Below are 16,260 nucleotides of genomic sequence, written 5' to 3'. Positions count from 1 at the left end.
AGATTCACTAGGGTACCCACTCTGGTTTGATTATTACCTGCTTTTGAAGTTTTACAGTATCTACAATGTTTTGCTTTTAATAATATTGTTATGTACTGCTATATTCAATTATACTATGCCTGATGATATAGACAATTCTATTGAACAAGAGACAACACAGTAACCACTGTAGATCACCTTGTACTATAGTTTTGACTTTTTCGTTTCATGTTTTTATAGGATTTTTTTTGTTTTGTCTTGCTTTGTTTTGTTTTTCCCTCTAATACAAAAAGGATAGAAATACATATAGTGACTCATGCATGCATAGAACCTGTAAACAATTTATGAGAACTGATCATATAACGTATGATGAAACAAACAACTACTTTAAAGAAAAAGAGACACTACAGTATCGAGTGCTGATTCCGTAGACTCATGATGTGAAATTCAGCAACACTATTATTCTTTTTTCAGAGCTATTTTAGCCTGTTTTGTTTTGTTTAATTAATACATGATGGACAGCTATTTTGAGAGACACTAAGAGAATGAGAGACACTATGACAGCCATTGTTGACTTCCCTATTGTCTGATTTTGAAGACCTAAAACACCTTTCTCATCTAGAGTTCAGATCAGTTATATACTATGTTGGTTCATGTGAATTTTCTGTATGTGAAGATATGGATAACTATTTGGAAGAAAACAAGAGACAATACGATAGATAGCAAAGATCCCTGATTGTCTTGCTTTGAAATTTACGTCTCTCATTTTGCTTTCTTATATTGTTTTGTTGTGTTTAATTTTACCCTCTTTAAAATAAAAAAAAGAAAATCTAGAATTAAAATATATTTTCTATCTCTAGTATACTGGTTTAAAAAATGTTTCTATGGTCATACTACTTGATAAATATACACTTGGAACCACTAATATGTTTCTCTTACTAAATATACATTTTCTTCTGCTCATTTTCAACATTTACTGTTTTAACAAAGGAAGCTTTTTCTTTAGCTACATAATTTTTAAAAATATTCAATGCTTTTAAGCTTTAGAATATTTTAAGTTCAAATTTTTGTACAGCATATATCTCTGTCTCTTGCTAATGATTTTTGCCTGGACTATATGAGAACTTTAAATTATATATTATGTTCTTTTTGTATCTCTGTCTCTTGCTAATGATTTTTGCCTGGACTGTATGAGAACTTTAAATTATATATTATGTTCTTTTTGTATCTCTGTCTCTTGCTAATGATTTTTGCCTGGACTGTATGAGAACTTTAAATTATATATTATGTTCTTTTCTTGTCAGAGAGAAAAGTTTTATTCACATCTTGAATATTGCTTTCACATGGTTCTGCTGTCTGCAAATACAATTCTTGGTCTAATGTTACGGGCTGTGTTTCTTACATCTTCTCTTTTCACATTCTAATATTTTTTATTTGTATTTTTAGAGACTTTTTCAAGTTTGTCCATATCATCCATTCAAGTTTCTTCATAATAATTTTACTCTTGTCTGAAAAATACACTTTAAATTTTTTACTTTTTCATTCAATCTTTTCTTCTTTGGTTCACTCCTGACTCTTTCTTTTTAAAAAGAGATATAATTTACATAACAAAAATTTAACAATTGTAATTGAACTATTTTTAATGTATTCGCAATGAACATTGCCAAGTCAATCACATTTTCATTACCCCAAGAAGAAATTTTGAAGGTACAAGAGTGAGCAGTTATTCCCTTCCCTAATTTCTTTCCCTACAGTCCCTGGTCAACACGTTGCCACCTTCCATCTCTCTCAGGAATTATCTGTTCTGCATACTTCATTAAATGAAATCATACAACATGTGACATGTTCAGATTTATTTGACTTTTTTATTTTTTCCTTTAATTATGTTGGCTTTAAAACATAATGCCAGTCAAAATATCAACAGCATTCCTTACACAGCTATAGAAAATAATCCTAAAATGCATGTGAAACCAAAAGAGACCTGTAATAGCAAAAGCAAGAGCAACAAAGGCAAGGTTAGAGGCATCACAATTAGGACTTAAAGGTATACTAGAAAGTTACAGCAATTTAAAAACAAATGCATAGCACTGGGAAAAGACAGACTTGTGGATCAATGGAGCAGAATACAGAATACAGAACTAACTCGAGGTACACTCAGTTACCTTATCTTTGAAAAAGGATAAACATACTTTTGCTGGAGGAAAGAAAGCCTTTCTAACAAATGGTATCAAGAAAACTACCCACCTAAACCCATCTACTACATACAAAGTAAAATCAAAGTGATCAAAGATTGAAATACTAAAACAGAAAATCCACTGGAAGACAAAATAGGTGAAACTCCTAAGACTCAGCCACAAGCAGAGACTTTCTGAACAAAACCCTGAAAGAAATAATATCAAGAATCATCAAATGGGAGCATATCAAATTAAAAGCTTGTGTACAGCAAAGGAAATTACCAAGAGAGTAAAGACAAAACCTACACAACAGGAAAAAAATTTTTTCAGCTACTTCACAAAGGACTAATATCTTGAAAATATAAAAAACTAAAAAACATTAGACCCCCCCTAACAAATATAAAGATTCTATCATACAACAGACAGCTAAAATGAACAGATACCTCTCAGATAAAGAAACACAAAGAAACCTTGCATATGTCCATATGAAACAATGTACAATACTGCTGGCCATTTGAAGAATGCAAAAAATAATACTGTAGATGGTAGAAATTTGGTCATACTTTTGGAGGCCTTCTGCTATTCATTTACAGCTCTACTATTTCCATCTGAAAAGAATAATTTTCATTCCAGAAAGAATGGCTATCTTAAAGAAATTAAATAACAACAAATGCTGGAATGGCTATGGGGATAAAGGAAACTTCTTTATTGTTGGTAGGAGTGTAAACTAGTATCATCACTATGGAAATCAGTATAGAGATTCCTCAAAAAACTAAAAATAGAAATTCCATTTGACCTAGCTATTCCCCTTCTTATCTTTCTGAAAGAGTTAAACACAGCAATCAAATTAAAATGACACTTGTATATCGTTGTTTATAGCAACACAATTAATAACAGATGAATCTTGGAAGTAACCTATACGTCTATCAACAGATAACGGGAAAAAGAAAATGTGCTTTTTATATATAGTGAAGTACTATTCTATCACAAAGAAGGATGAACACCAGTCATTTTAGAAGAAGGGATGCACCTTGTGACCAGAAAGTTAAATGAAGTAAATCAGACACAGCAGTTAAAATACCAGCTGGCTTCTCTTATGTGAGAAAGCCAATATATAAACCAAGTCTAAAATAAAATATAAACAACAGGAAATAGTAAGGTGGATCTTTGCCATATGGAAGATGGAGGAGGGAGGGAAAGGAAATGAGCAAGGAGGGAGGTCATGGAGTGTTACGTACGCGTACCAAGTTAAAATACAAAAGAATTAAGAAATGTCACATACCTGTACCAACTCCCCTTAATGAATGCAATCATCATATACTATACAAACATGTACCAATAAAAATGAACAAATTCACAAGCTAATATGTCAGTATCTCTTTATGTATCCGAAGCTTTTTTGTTAAGTATTTGTAATTGTTATATTTTTCTTGATGGATTAACATTTTATCATTATAAAATGTCTTTAGTAATAATTTTTAAAGTTTATTTTATCTGTAGGGCCAGGGGTTTAACTCAGTGGCACAAGCACCTGGCAAGCACGAGGTCATGAGTTTCATCTCCAGTACCAAAAAAAAAGTCTACTTTGTCTAACATTAGTACAACCACTCTACAGGATACCCTTTCCTATCCTTTTATTTTCAACGTATTTGTCTTTGAATCTAAAGTGAGTATTTTACAGACAGAATACAGTTGGGACATGTCTCTTTTTTATTTTTTTGAGACAGGGTCTCAAATATGTATCGCTACTTGGTCTCTTTTTATCTCCCTGATGCATTCAGTACTTTTTTTTTTTTTTATAAAAACTACATTCCCTGAATACAGTGCACCACTGAGTCACTTTCTCTTCATTCCTTGCCATTGTCAAATCTTTTTTCTACAATATTATCTTCAATCAGATGGAAATATTAGAGATGTAACTGGATAGCAAGTCACTGGAGGCCTCAAAAAGTATGACCAGATTTCTACCATCTTCAGATGTTCTGTCTTCTAATCCGAGAGTGAGAGGAATCAAAACTTTTCCTAAAGATTAAATAAATTTATTGTATTTCTAAGATGTGTGTTTTTAAAAGTCACAGCATTCTGGGAAGAGGAAATTTCTTCACTTTTAACTATAGATTTAATCCTTATATTTGGTAAGCATTTCTGTTGTTTGTTCTTTCTGCTCCATCACAGTGGTGAGAAATTAAAGGTTATATCAGAGATCTAATAAAGTTATCATTAAAACTAATGATAGTTTTGTTGGCCAGAGATTTAGCTCAGTGGCACAGCACCTGCCTGGCAAGTGTGAGGTCATAAATTCAATCCCTGGTACAAAAAAAAAAAAAAACCTAGTTTGTTTTACTTTCATACAAAATTAATAAAATAATACCAAGGATAACTAACTTATCTTTTATTTGTAATCTCTACAGATACAAAGATGTTTATGGGAAAATTATGAAGAAAACAATTTGTCCAAAGTGAAGCAAGTCATCTTGAGAACACTAAAAATGTTATCCCATCAATAAAAACCTAACGACACAACAACTCGGTACTCCTACTCTAAAAATCCTAAAGGAAGTACTTATTGAACTCCTCTAGGAAGTACTATTAATTTCCTAAGTCTAAAATTAACCTGCAATGAACTAATAGGGAAGCTGCAGAATATTTTAATTCTAGGAAAACAATGGTGATATGTAATAACTGATATACGCCATGAATTATGGATGCTAGGTAGTTCAAAAACTCAACATCAGATACTGTTATGTACCTTTCAGCACTGTCGTGGCTTTGCAAAGCTGAATCTTTTTATACTTACTTTAATAAAAGAGCAAGGAAGAATAGCAGATGTGTTCAACTTCATCTCAAGACATGAAAACTGGTATAGTGTCCAACAACCACACACAGTATTTTCATTAGAAGTGTGCTTATGAACAAAATAAAATGCTTTTCATTAAAAAAAAAAAACCAAGCCAAAAGGAAATAACAGTTTACTAAGTTGTTAGATTAAAAACAAAAGGTATTTATGCCCTACTACCTTAGGAGCTATTTAAAATATATATATATATATTTAACTGCATGTATTATCTCTAAGCTGAAAAAATAATAACTCAGACATTAAGGATACTGGAAACCAACAAAGCTTGGGAAATTTTTCCCTAGATAAAATCCACTAAACAAATAAGCTATACTTGCACTTTCTTTCATTAAAAATTATTAAATGCTTAAGTCTATGTAACTGATAAAATAACCTAATCTGAATCAGAAACCAAGACATAAAAAGCTCCATATTTGACTGAAAGATTAGAGCACTTAACTTTCACTTTTGATTTCATAATTAACCAGCCAACACAAAAATAAAATTTCAAAACTAAGATTTTTAATATTTCTGTAAAATACCTGAATGTGTGCTCTCAATAGTGGTGTCTGATTTGGAATCCAGCATTGGATGAACTGCTTGTAGTTGTGGAACATAGTACATCTTCGGACTACCAGACGGCTTATATGGCAATAGTATAGGCTGGGCTATGGAGGTAAAGATCAGAACAATTAGTAAGAAAATAGTTATTAATTCAAAGAGTATGTATTGAGTATCTTTTGTGTGCCAGGCAGTGTGCAAATTTCTTGAGATACATGAGTGGACTAAACAGAAATGCGTCTTTGATTTGAAAAGAATCCAGAATTATAGAGGTGGGAGACAGACAAAGCGAGGGGTGTAGCTCAGTGGCACTGGGCCTGCCAGGCAAGTACAAGGTCCTCAGTTGGATTCCCAGTACCAAATAAATAAATAAAATAAGCAAATCATTTTCATTTTAATTGTAATGTGATATGAAAAAAAATTTAAAGAGATAAGAACACAAGAGCAACTGGGACAAGATGCAGTTTAGTGTAATAGGAATAGGTTTCATTAATAAGATGAGCTTTTAGCAAATCTACATATGGATGGCTCTAAATGAAAAAATTGGTAGCTGGTTTATCCTTCCCTCTGAAAGGCTTTGAAAAAAATTTTTCATTATAAAAGTAAAAATTCTCAATATTAATATATAAAACTGAAAAAGGCAAGATCCTACCACTTAAAGATAACTATTTTCATGTACATCCTACCAATTTTCCCATTTCTTACTTGCTTATATAATTGTTATCATATAGTAAGTATAGTTTAAAATTTAGTCTTTCTACTTTAATAATTAAAACATGCTGTTTGAATTAAAATTTTTAATTATAAAGGATTCTGCAAGGAGCCAGGGCTACAATTCAGTGGCACAATGCTTGAATGGCAAGTGTAAGGTTCTCAGTTCAATTACTAGTACAAAAAATGAAATGAAATGAAATAAAAATCTGTGACTAAAGATATTTATGTCTGTAGCATATTTGTTCTCCCCTACCAGCTCTCTCAGATAAATTCTCTAATTATAGAATTTAGATTATACCACTTATGAAGTTTAAAAAAATTCAAACTTCATAAATGCTTCCTAATGTCTGTGCCAAGTACTCTTCTTCAAACAGTGCTTATTACAGTCAGACATTAAGAAATAATTATTTGTTAATAAGGGCAACTGTTTAAATGTGCCTCTCGTTTCAGTGGTGTAGGACAGTGATGGCGAACATTTTAGAAATTTCCGTGATAACAAACAGCTGGCTGGGATACACATGCCATAGGTTCGCCAACACTGGCAAAGAAGATGAAGTTTTGTCCTATAGACAGTTGTCCCTTGATACCTGGGGATTGAGACCAGGACTTCCTAGGATACCAAATTCGTGGATGTTCAGGTCCCTACTATAAAATGGCATAGCTTTTGCAAATTCTCCTGTATACTTTAAAGCATCTCTAAATTATTTTTATTTATTATACTATATTATATAGGGAATAGTGACAAGAAAAAAATTTGTACTTGTTTAGTTCAGATACAAATACAATTTTCTGAATATTTTCTATCTGTGATTATGTAACTCGACAGATGCAAAACCCACAAATATGGACAGCCAATTGTACTTGTTTTTCTTTCATGGTATGGTAGAAACTGTTAAATGGTTCCTCGTATATTCTCTTATTTCTTCCTTTTGCCTACACACTATATTTTCCAAGATATGTGATCAAGTTCTGGACCATGAGTGCAAGAGTATGTACAAATTCTAGGAATTCCATTAAAGGGAGCCCATCTCTTCCTGGGTACTGCAGATTCCAATAGCTTCCATCCAGAGACCGAAGTCACAATGCCAGAGGGCTAGGGATATAGCTCAGATATAGAGCAGGTTTGGCATGACCAAGGCTCCAAGTTCAATCCCTAGTATCAAAAGAAAAAAAAGCTGGGAGGATGCATAAAGCTACCTACTCAACTGCAGTGGAATTCCTTTAACAAAAAAGTTGATCTTACATTCTAATACATTAACACATACTCAATAAGCAGTCAGTCAATTTAAATCAATTGAAACTACTACTTACTACATATTTTTTTTACCTGTTTCTTCACCTAGAAAGTGAGCTTGATAATATCATCTTTTAGAGTTATTATGACAAAAGAACATAAGGGGCATTAATCTGTAATATCAATATGTTTAGAACTAAAGTACTGAGTTTTTTCAATTCCCTTCTCTATAAATTTGCTATAACAACATATTATATAATCTCTATTTTTTTCTCCTTTTTGAGAAACCAGGGAAAATAATTACTCTTTTATTTCTCCAAATTTTTTTATTCTTTCTGAAAAACTTCAAGACAAATTAAAACAAGTTCCAAAGAACAATTCCACTAGCATTTTAACCAAAATTATGGTAAAATATATTTACTGGGGGAATAAATGACATCTGCACAACATTCAAGTTTCCTACCCACAAACATAACCTTCCCCTTTTCTATCTTTACACAAAGGACATTTTCTTCTGCACATAGGTCACATATATTTTTTTGTTTAGGCTACTTCTAAACATTTTATGGGGTTATATTCCTCTCATGAATAGAATTGTGGAGACAGCTATCACTTCTCCTGGCCAAATACCTCACACACCTTTAATTTACCCTTACAGATCACAATTTTTTCTTACAACTGTCCTCCACTTCTAGGTATATTTGTAGTTGTCCACATCTATTTTATAGAAATCAACATGCTTCTGACAGATTATGATAGTCTTGGAGTAGAATGAGATCTCTTTCATTTAGAACAAAACCATCTTATATTATCTAGAATTTTTTTACCATTTTCAACTGTTCTAATGATTTATTTTGGCACTATATTTTATATCATTAGTACCATGCTTCAAAAAAAAAAGGAAATTAATTTACAGTGAAGGAAATAAGACAAAACATAAATGCTTAAAGAGATTTACAGTTCTTACCACCCATAAATATGCCAAAGATTACAAAAAAAAAAAATGAGCAACACTGATAACTTTAGGACAATAGTTTCTGAGGCTGAGATGCTATCTTACAGAATACAGTATACGTGCTGACCCATACATGGTGCTTTCCTATCTCAAGTACCAGAAAGAATGTATGCATTTAGGAATAAAGTTAGAGCCCTCTTAGAATCTTTTACTTTCAATCTTTGTGATTTGGAGATTTGCTAGATGGGTCTTAGAAATAACAGAGAGACATTTCAATCAGAGATAGCAACTATCTAACCAATTTGCATTTTTCTCCCAGTAAAGCAACACATGGGATAGTATATGTAGTATTGACTAAATCTTTGACCTGAACTATCAGGAACAAAGTCATTAGAACATCACTAATACTTGATGATAGAAAATGATGAAAAATAATACTCATGTTATATTTGCAGGGTTAAAAAGTCTCAGATGACTTAAGAATACTGTACCACTCAATTGGGCAAAATAACAAAACAAGAAATGCCATAGCCTCTAGCTCTGTTTGATTATTGCTATGGCCATTATTGTTTTAATACTGATTTATTAATTTTCTTCCTTCACCAGTGGGGGCCAGAGATTTAGCTCAGCGGCACAAGTACCTGCCTGGCAAACACAAGGTTATGAGTTCAATCCCTAGTACCAAAAAAAAAATAAAATAAAATAAACAAATGAATAGAAGACTTGGGCTGGAAGTTTAGCTCAGTGCCACAAATGCCTGCCTGAAGGCCGAGGATTTATCTCAGTGGTGTAAGCGCTGGTGGTAAGTGCAAAGTTGTAAGTTCGATCTCCGGTACCAAAAAAACCCCACAAAAAAAAAGTAAGTGCCTGCCTGGCAAGCACAAGGTCATGAGTTTGATCCTCAATATCCAAAAGCAAGCAAGCAAGCAAGAAACAATCTATCTTGAATAGATTTATGCAACACATTTTAAAAATATATTTTTAAGTGCTGGGGCTCAAACCCAGAGCCTCACACATTCTAGGCAAATGCTCTATCACAAAAGACAGATCCTTACCACTAAATTGTATCTGTATTTCCATGTCAGAATACTAAATGCTTTAAAGTTAATAATAAAGCTCTCACCTTTACTTGGGAAAAAAATAAGAACTGAGCTATTTATATTTCTCCTGTCTGCTTAAAAAGGAAAACAGTTTATAATTTACTCTTATTTTAAATGTTATAGGCTATAAACACTATCAAAGTATCACAGCAACTATAGCATATAACACTACATGCATTTTTCATGGCAGAGATAGTTAGCTGTTCACCAAAATTCATTTTCCCATCCTGGAAAACAATGCAGTTGGAAAGTCATTTGGGCCACTTTGAGGATAGGCCTATTAAAAAAAACTCCCATACCTGTTCCTCCGTGCTTTTTGTTCTTTCCCATTGAGTATAATGGTAAATCCAGGATAACCTCTGTTTCTACATTTTAAAGATAGCAAGGTAACAGGTGACTTTTACAAGCAAGAAATAAACTGATACTATATTTACTCTATTACATAGTTTTACATCTATTTATAACATTGCTATTTATAGCAAAATGCAAATAATGTATTTGTCTACCTGAAGGCAGACCTCAATGTTTTTAAGTTACTATGTAACACCTGCACTCTTAACAAACATCAATTATCATGAGATGAAAGTAAATCAACTTCAGGCAGAATGCATTCCACATATATTGTTAACTCTACTGATAGTTAAGATAAAAATAAATCACAGTCTCTTCATAGCTACACAAATTAAAAAAGATGTAATAATCATGAGGATTCCACTGTTAAAATTAGATTTAATGACAAAAAAGACACAGTAACAGATTTCTAGGATATACACAAAAATAAGGACAATGACCGTAAACGTAGTCACATTCCCTTACCATCTGCGCCACAATTAGAAGTAATCTGTTGCACGGAAGATGATGAAGCAAACCTGACAGGAACTTTCTGTAGCTTTTGGGTAGTGGACTCTAGAATTTCCTGTCCATGATCTTCAGCATTAATAAAAATCTCAGAAGAAAACACAGCCTTTTCTGGACTTTCTGTTGTTATCTGAGTGACTGCATCAGATGATAACTTTCCAGAGAAGGCAGAAAATTGGGTCTTATTCTGTTCTGGTGAACTGAACAAAAAAGACAAGAAATGAAAGAGCATATTTTTGGCCAGGAATAGTTAGGTAGCTACCAGGAATATTTTGTGAACACAACAATCTCAAATGGTATTTCCATGGTAACCTTCATTCTGTTAGATACATATTAAAATGTGATCGTGTATGTGTTTTACTTTACAATCTACCATTTACTTACTTACTTGCTTATTTATTTTTGGTCTTTTTTTTTTTGAGACACGAGACAGGGTCTTGCTATGCAGTTCAGGCTGGCCCTGAGTTCACTTTGTGGCCCAGAATGGCCGCAAACTCACAATGATCCTCTCCTGCCTCAACCTCCTGAGTGCTGGGATTACAGGTATACACAACCATGTCTGGGCTTTTAAAGCCTATTTTTAATGTACAATGCCATTAAACAGTTTTAACTAAGGAAATAGTGGCTTTCAGTTAATGTGAATATACTTATTTATTAGATAGCCACTATAAATTAGAGGACTGTGCTACATATCTAAAATGTACAAAAATAAAGAAGAAACAGTCTTACTTCAAGGGGTTTACATTTAAACGGGGGAATAACAAGTTTTCAAGAATGTAGTTATTTATTTCCATATACAGAATTCATATTAAAAGAGTAAAAAATGATTGAATAGACAGGAGAGATATGTTCTGCTTAAGAAGAATTCTAAATAATGTATGTGTACATTTCCCATAAAAGGAGGTAAAGCTTAGTCTCCATTCCTCACCTTAAGAATAGGCTGGACTTCAAAAAACAGAGTATAAGACAGAGCAATGGAGCAGTCAGCAAACACTGCCTTTTCTACATAATCAAGGTTGTCATTACCAGTGAGAATAGGAGACTAGCATACTCTCCATATGATGTGAAACAGGAGTACTTCTCACCAATATGGCATTCTTTGCCTAAATCTAAAATTCCAGTCTCATTATGAAAAAACATTAGCCAAACCCAAACTGAGGAATCACCTACAAAATGTCTGACCAGTATGCCTCAAACCTGCTAAGTTCATGAAAAACAGGGAAGGAATAAATGATTGCCATATACTACAGGAGAAAGAGACATGATAATTGGCTCAGTCCAGTTGGGTTGCTATGTGGCTTATAAATAACAGAATGTATCTGGAGATAGGATAGATATTTTCATTGCAAAAAAGAAGTAATCAATAAAAAAAGTGGCGAGGGTAATAGGTCCCAATCTTTAAACTCAAGAATAATCTTTGACTCAAGGTCCTACCCTTCAGGTTCACTGGGTTGAAGATCTTGCCTTCTGGACCCACTAAGGCACTGACTTTGCCCCCACAGCATTGGGCAATCCTGTACCTAATACAGTTCTCTGCAGCAGACCTATTTCCTCAATGACTCTTGGTCTGAATTCCACATGCACTGTCCTCCTCAGCTGGAATTATACCCAGATGGCTCTACTAGTCTGGTGCTTTGGGGATAGCCCTATCCTCAGGCTCTACTAGGCACTGCCTCGTAGGTTCTCCAGAGGCTTTCACTCAGTGATTTCCTATCTCAGTCCTGAGGCTCTCTAAGGTGTCTACACTCCCAATTTTGCTGGAGTATACACATGAAGTACTCTACTGGGGCTCTAAGTAACAATGCAGGCAGGAAAAGAGAGAGACAGTAAGCACCAAGGCCCCATTGTTGCCTGAAACATCTCATTTGAAATTATTTTATCTCCAAGGTCCTTGTATTCTGGGCCATAGATGGAAGTGATAGTCCCAAAAATATATGAAATGCCTTTGGAGTAATTCTTCAGTTTTCTTGAAGAACTATATCTGCCTGCCCATACTAATTTTTTTTTTTTTATCGAATGGCCTGTTGGCCACACTATTAGTGTTTTCTCCCAAACATGTGTTCTCATTTTTCACAGTAAGAAATACTAAGAATTTTCCATTTTTTAAATTTCTGCCGTTTGGATTAAATTCCATCTTTAAATTGCTTCTTTACTTGCATTTTACAATCAGGATGTAAAAGAAATCTACCTGCACCTTCAACACCTCGCTTAGAAAATTCTTTAGTCAAATTCAGAATTTGCAAGTTCTATATGTTATAAAACATGAATGTAATTCAGCTTAGCTCTTTGATAATTTATAAAAAGGAATGGCTTTTCCATCAGTTTCCAACAACACATTTCTAATTTCTGTCTGAAATTGTTCCTTACCTATATCTTATATTCTACTCAAAAATCTTCAAGACCTTTAAGGATTTCTCTATGGTTTTACCACTTTCCTAAGCATACACCAAAATGAATGGTAACAACCTATTCACAGCAATTTTTTCCTAGTATACACCTAAAAAGTCTTGCAGCATGTACCCATTACTCGAATCCAAAGCTACACTCCTAGTTTTAGGTATTTATTATAGTAGCAATTCCACTTCTTGGTATCAATTTTTGTCCTAGTCCATTTAGGCTGTCACAACAAAATAACATAGATTGGGTGGCTTATAAACAATAGAAATGCATGGTTAACAGCTCTAGAGCCTGTTAAGTTCAAGATATGTTACCTAATGAAAGCTTGCTTTTTGGTTCACAGATGACATCTACTTGTTATCACATGGAAGAAAGGGTGAACTAGTTCTCTAAAGTTTCTTTTATAAGGGCACTAATCCCATTTAAGAGGGAGTCACCTTCATGAGCTACCACCTCCATGAAGATCCCACCTCCAAATAACCACATTAGAGGATTAAATTCAATATACTGATTTTCAGAAGACACAAATATTCAGACTATAGTAAACTAAAGATCAGATCATGGAATTAAAAAAAGACATTAACAAAAAATTGGACTAATGCATGTATAGACCAGGAGTTCATTAATAGCAATGAATAAATGCTTGTGTCTTAGTTTTCACACATATGCGATGACAATTTAAGATTTTTAACAATAGGAAAACCTAGGAGAGGGCTACAGAGAGCTCTATTTTGTATTTTTAATGTGAATCTAAAATTATTCAAACACTAAAGTTTTTATTTTAAAAAAGCAAATAATATTGTATTCTATCAGGGTAATATCAAGAACATATCAAAAGGCAGAAAAATTTGAATCTCTGAGCCTGCGTCTATATTTCACTAAATAAATAGGACAAATAAAAAACATAGATGTAAAACTCTGTATACAGTCACTCCAAAGAACCTACACGTAAATTAGAATATAAAGTTTTAGAAAAATTGCCAGATAGATCAAATTTTTAAAATTCATTAAATTTTTCCAAATCAGTAAGTTAAACAATTAAAAACTAAAAATATCATAGGTAAAATCTTAAAAATAATCAATTATCTAATAAGTATAATAAAAGACACAAAAATAATACAGAGAAAAATGAAAGATCAGCTAAAATGGACTTCTGCTTTAGGAACAATGTAGTTAATAGTGGTCTGCAGCATCACTTTCTGTGGTAAGGAGTCAGACCTGTCACATGTGATTTTCCCAAGGAGAAAAAATAAAAGCATTTCTAGAAAGATACAAGGATGACAACTCTCATACTAATATTCAATTTAGTACTCAAAATTTTAGCTAGCGCAATTAGTTAAGAGAAAAATAAAAGGGATACAAATAGGAAAAGAAGTTAAATTACCCTCATTTGTACACAATTATCATTTTATACTCAGATCTTAGTGCCCTGCCAAAAGAGTTTCAGAGCTGATAAAATACACACAGCAAAGCACCAGGATACAAAATCCACATTAAACAAAATAGTTGCCAGGCAGAATGGCACAGAAGGATCATCCCAGCACTTGGAAGGCCAAGACAGGAGGATCAGCACAAGTTCAAGGCCAGCCTGGGCTACATAGTTAAGTGTAAGACCACCCTGATCTACATGGCCAGATCCTGTCCCAAATAAATACATACATACAAACAAACAAACAATCAGTAGCTTTTCTACACACCAGTAATCCACATACTAATAATGAATTAGCTGCAAACAAAATTGGGAATAAACCCATTCAACATATCTTCAAAAAATAAAATACCTAAGATCCAATCTAACCAAGGAGATGGAAAGATATCTACAGTGAAAATTTTGGAACACTAGAGAAATGGAATATGACACTAGAAAGTGGAAAGGCTTCCCATATTCATCAGACTGTCAGAATTAATATTGTTTAAATGGCCATAAGCAAAAGCAAGCTATAGACTCAATGAAATCCCCATCAAAATACTAATAACATTCTTTATAGAACTAGAAAAATCCTAAAATTCATATGGAAACAAAAAAACCCAGGGTAACCAAAGCAATCTGAAGCAAATGATAGACAAATCACAATGTCTCATTTCAAATTATACTACAAAGCCATAATAAGAAAAAACAATATGATACTTGCACAAAATCAGACATGTAGATCAAAAGAATAAAGGACATTTTTTTTTTTGTCTTTTTCATTTTTATCAGTATCAGGGAACGAACTCACGACCGCCTGCTTGCAAGGCAGGTACTTATGCCACTGAGCTAAATCCCCAGCCCCTAAAGGACATACTTAAAAAATGGAACTAGAGCCACCTGATTTTTTTTTTACAAATAGGTCAGAAGCATATGTTGGAGAAAAGATAACCTCTTTTTTTTGTTTTGTTTTGTTTTTTTGGAAACAGTCTCTCTATGTAGCTTAGGCTGTTCTTAAAACTATGAAGCAAGCTAGCTTCAATCATTGGCAGTCTTCCTGCCTCAGCCTCCCAAGTGCTAGGATTAAAACAGTCTCTTTAACAAATGATGTTCAGAGAACTAGATAATCACTTATAGAAGAAACTGAAACTAGAACCCTATTTCTCACCCTAAACAATAACTGACTCAAAATGGATCAAAGATACAAGAAGTAAAACTGAAACTTGTAAAAGAAAACACAGAGAAAACACTTTAAGTCATAGGCACAGGCAAAGACTCCCTGATATGAACCCAATAGCACAGGAAATAATACCAAGAACCAACAAATGGGATGACATTAAAATAAAAAATTTCTGCACAGCAAGAAAAACAACTGTAAGTTTTAGAATGGGAGATTTGCCAACTACAATTCCAACAGAGTAATGTCTAGAATGTACAAAGAACTCAAAATAGTTAACACCCAAAAAACAGAGCCCAACTGACAAATGAGCAAATGAATTAGACACTTCTCAAAATATACAAATGACAATTAAGTACATAAATAAATATTCAACATCTTTAGTCTCTAGGAAAATGCAAATCAAAACCACATTGATAATCCACCTTTACACCATTCAGAGTGACAACCATCAGGAATGGAAAAAATAATAAAACTTGGTGCAGATGTAGGTGAAAAGGAACCCTTCTACACTACTGCTGGGGATGCAAATTAGTACAGTCACCATGGAAACCCATGGAAATTCCTCGAAAAACTAAACTACCATATTAACTCAGCTATAGCTCTTCTTGATATATCCTAGAAGGATAAAGACAGTATCCTCTAAGGATACTTGCATATCTGCTTACTACAACACAATTCACAACTGCCAACAATAGAATGGAACCAGTCTAGGTGCCTATCAACAGATGGAATGTGGTATTTATATACAATGGAGTATTATTCAGCTGAAAAGAATGAAATTATGAAAACAGATTATTATGTTAAGCAAAATAACCCAGTCTCAGAAAGTCAAGGATTGCATGTTTTCTCTGATATGTGAAATCT

The 16,260-nt window shown here is 33.3% G+C and overlaps 1 protein-coding gene across 10 annotated transcripts in view; it reads right to left on the bottom strand.

Moving 5' to 3' along the window:
* Positions 1 to 16,260, bottom strand: part of Alms1 (ALMS1 centrosome and basal body associated protein) — a 229,662-nt gene that overhangs the window by 132,116 nt on the left and 81,286 nt on the right. For all 10 annotated transcript variants that reach the window (XR_010040669.1, XR_010040668.1, XR_010040667.1 and 7 more), the window contains exons 11-13: positions 10,370 to 10,611; positions 9,853 to 9,918; positions 5,532 to 5,657 (exon numbers count right to left, since the gene is read on the bottom strand). Coding sequence is in view for 1 of the 10 variants with exons in the window: in XM_013151576.3 (XP_013007030.2) it covers positions 5,532 to 5,657; positions 9,853 to 9,918; positions 10,370 to 10,611 (434 nt within the window). In the remaining 9 variants the exon portion in view is untranslated. The remainder of the gene's footprint in view (positions 1 to 5,531; positions 5,658 to 9,852; positions 9,919 to 10,369; positions 10,612 to 16,260) is intronic.

Source organism: Cavia porcellus, unplaced genomic scaffold (assembly GCF_034190915.1).
Source record: "Cavia porcellus strain 051 isolate PalLab524CR breed Dunkin Hartley unplaced genomic scaffold, mCavPor4.1 scaffold_18, whole genome shotgun sequence".
NCBI lineage: Eukaryota > Metazoa > Chordata > Mammalia > Rodentia > Caviidae > Cavia > Cavia porcellus.
This window is presented reverse-complemented; position numbering and strand designations above follow the sequence as displayed.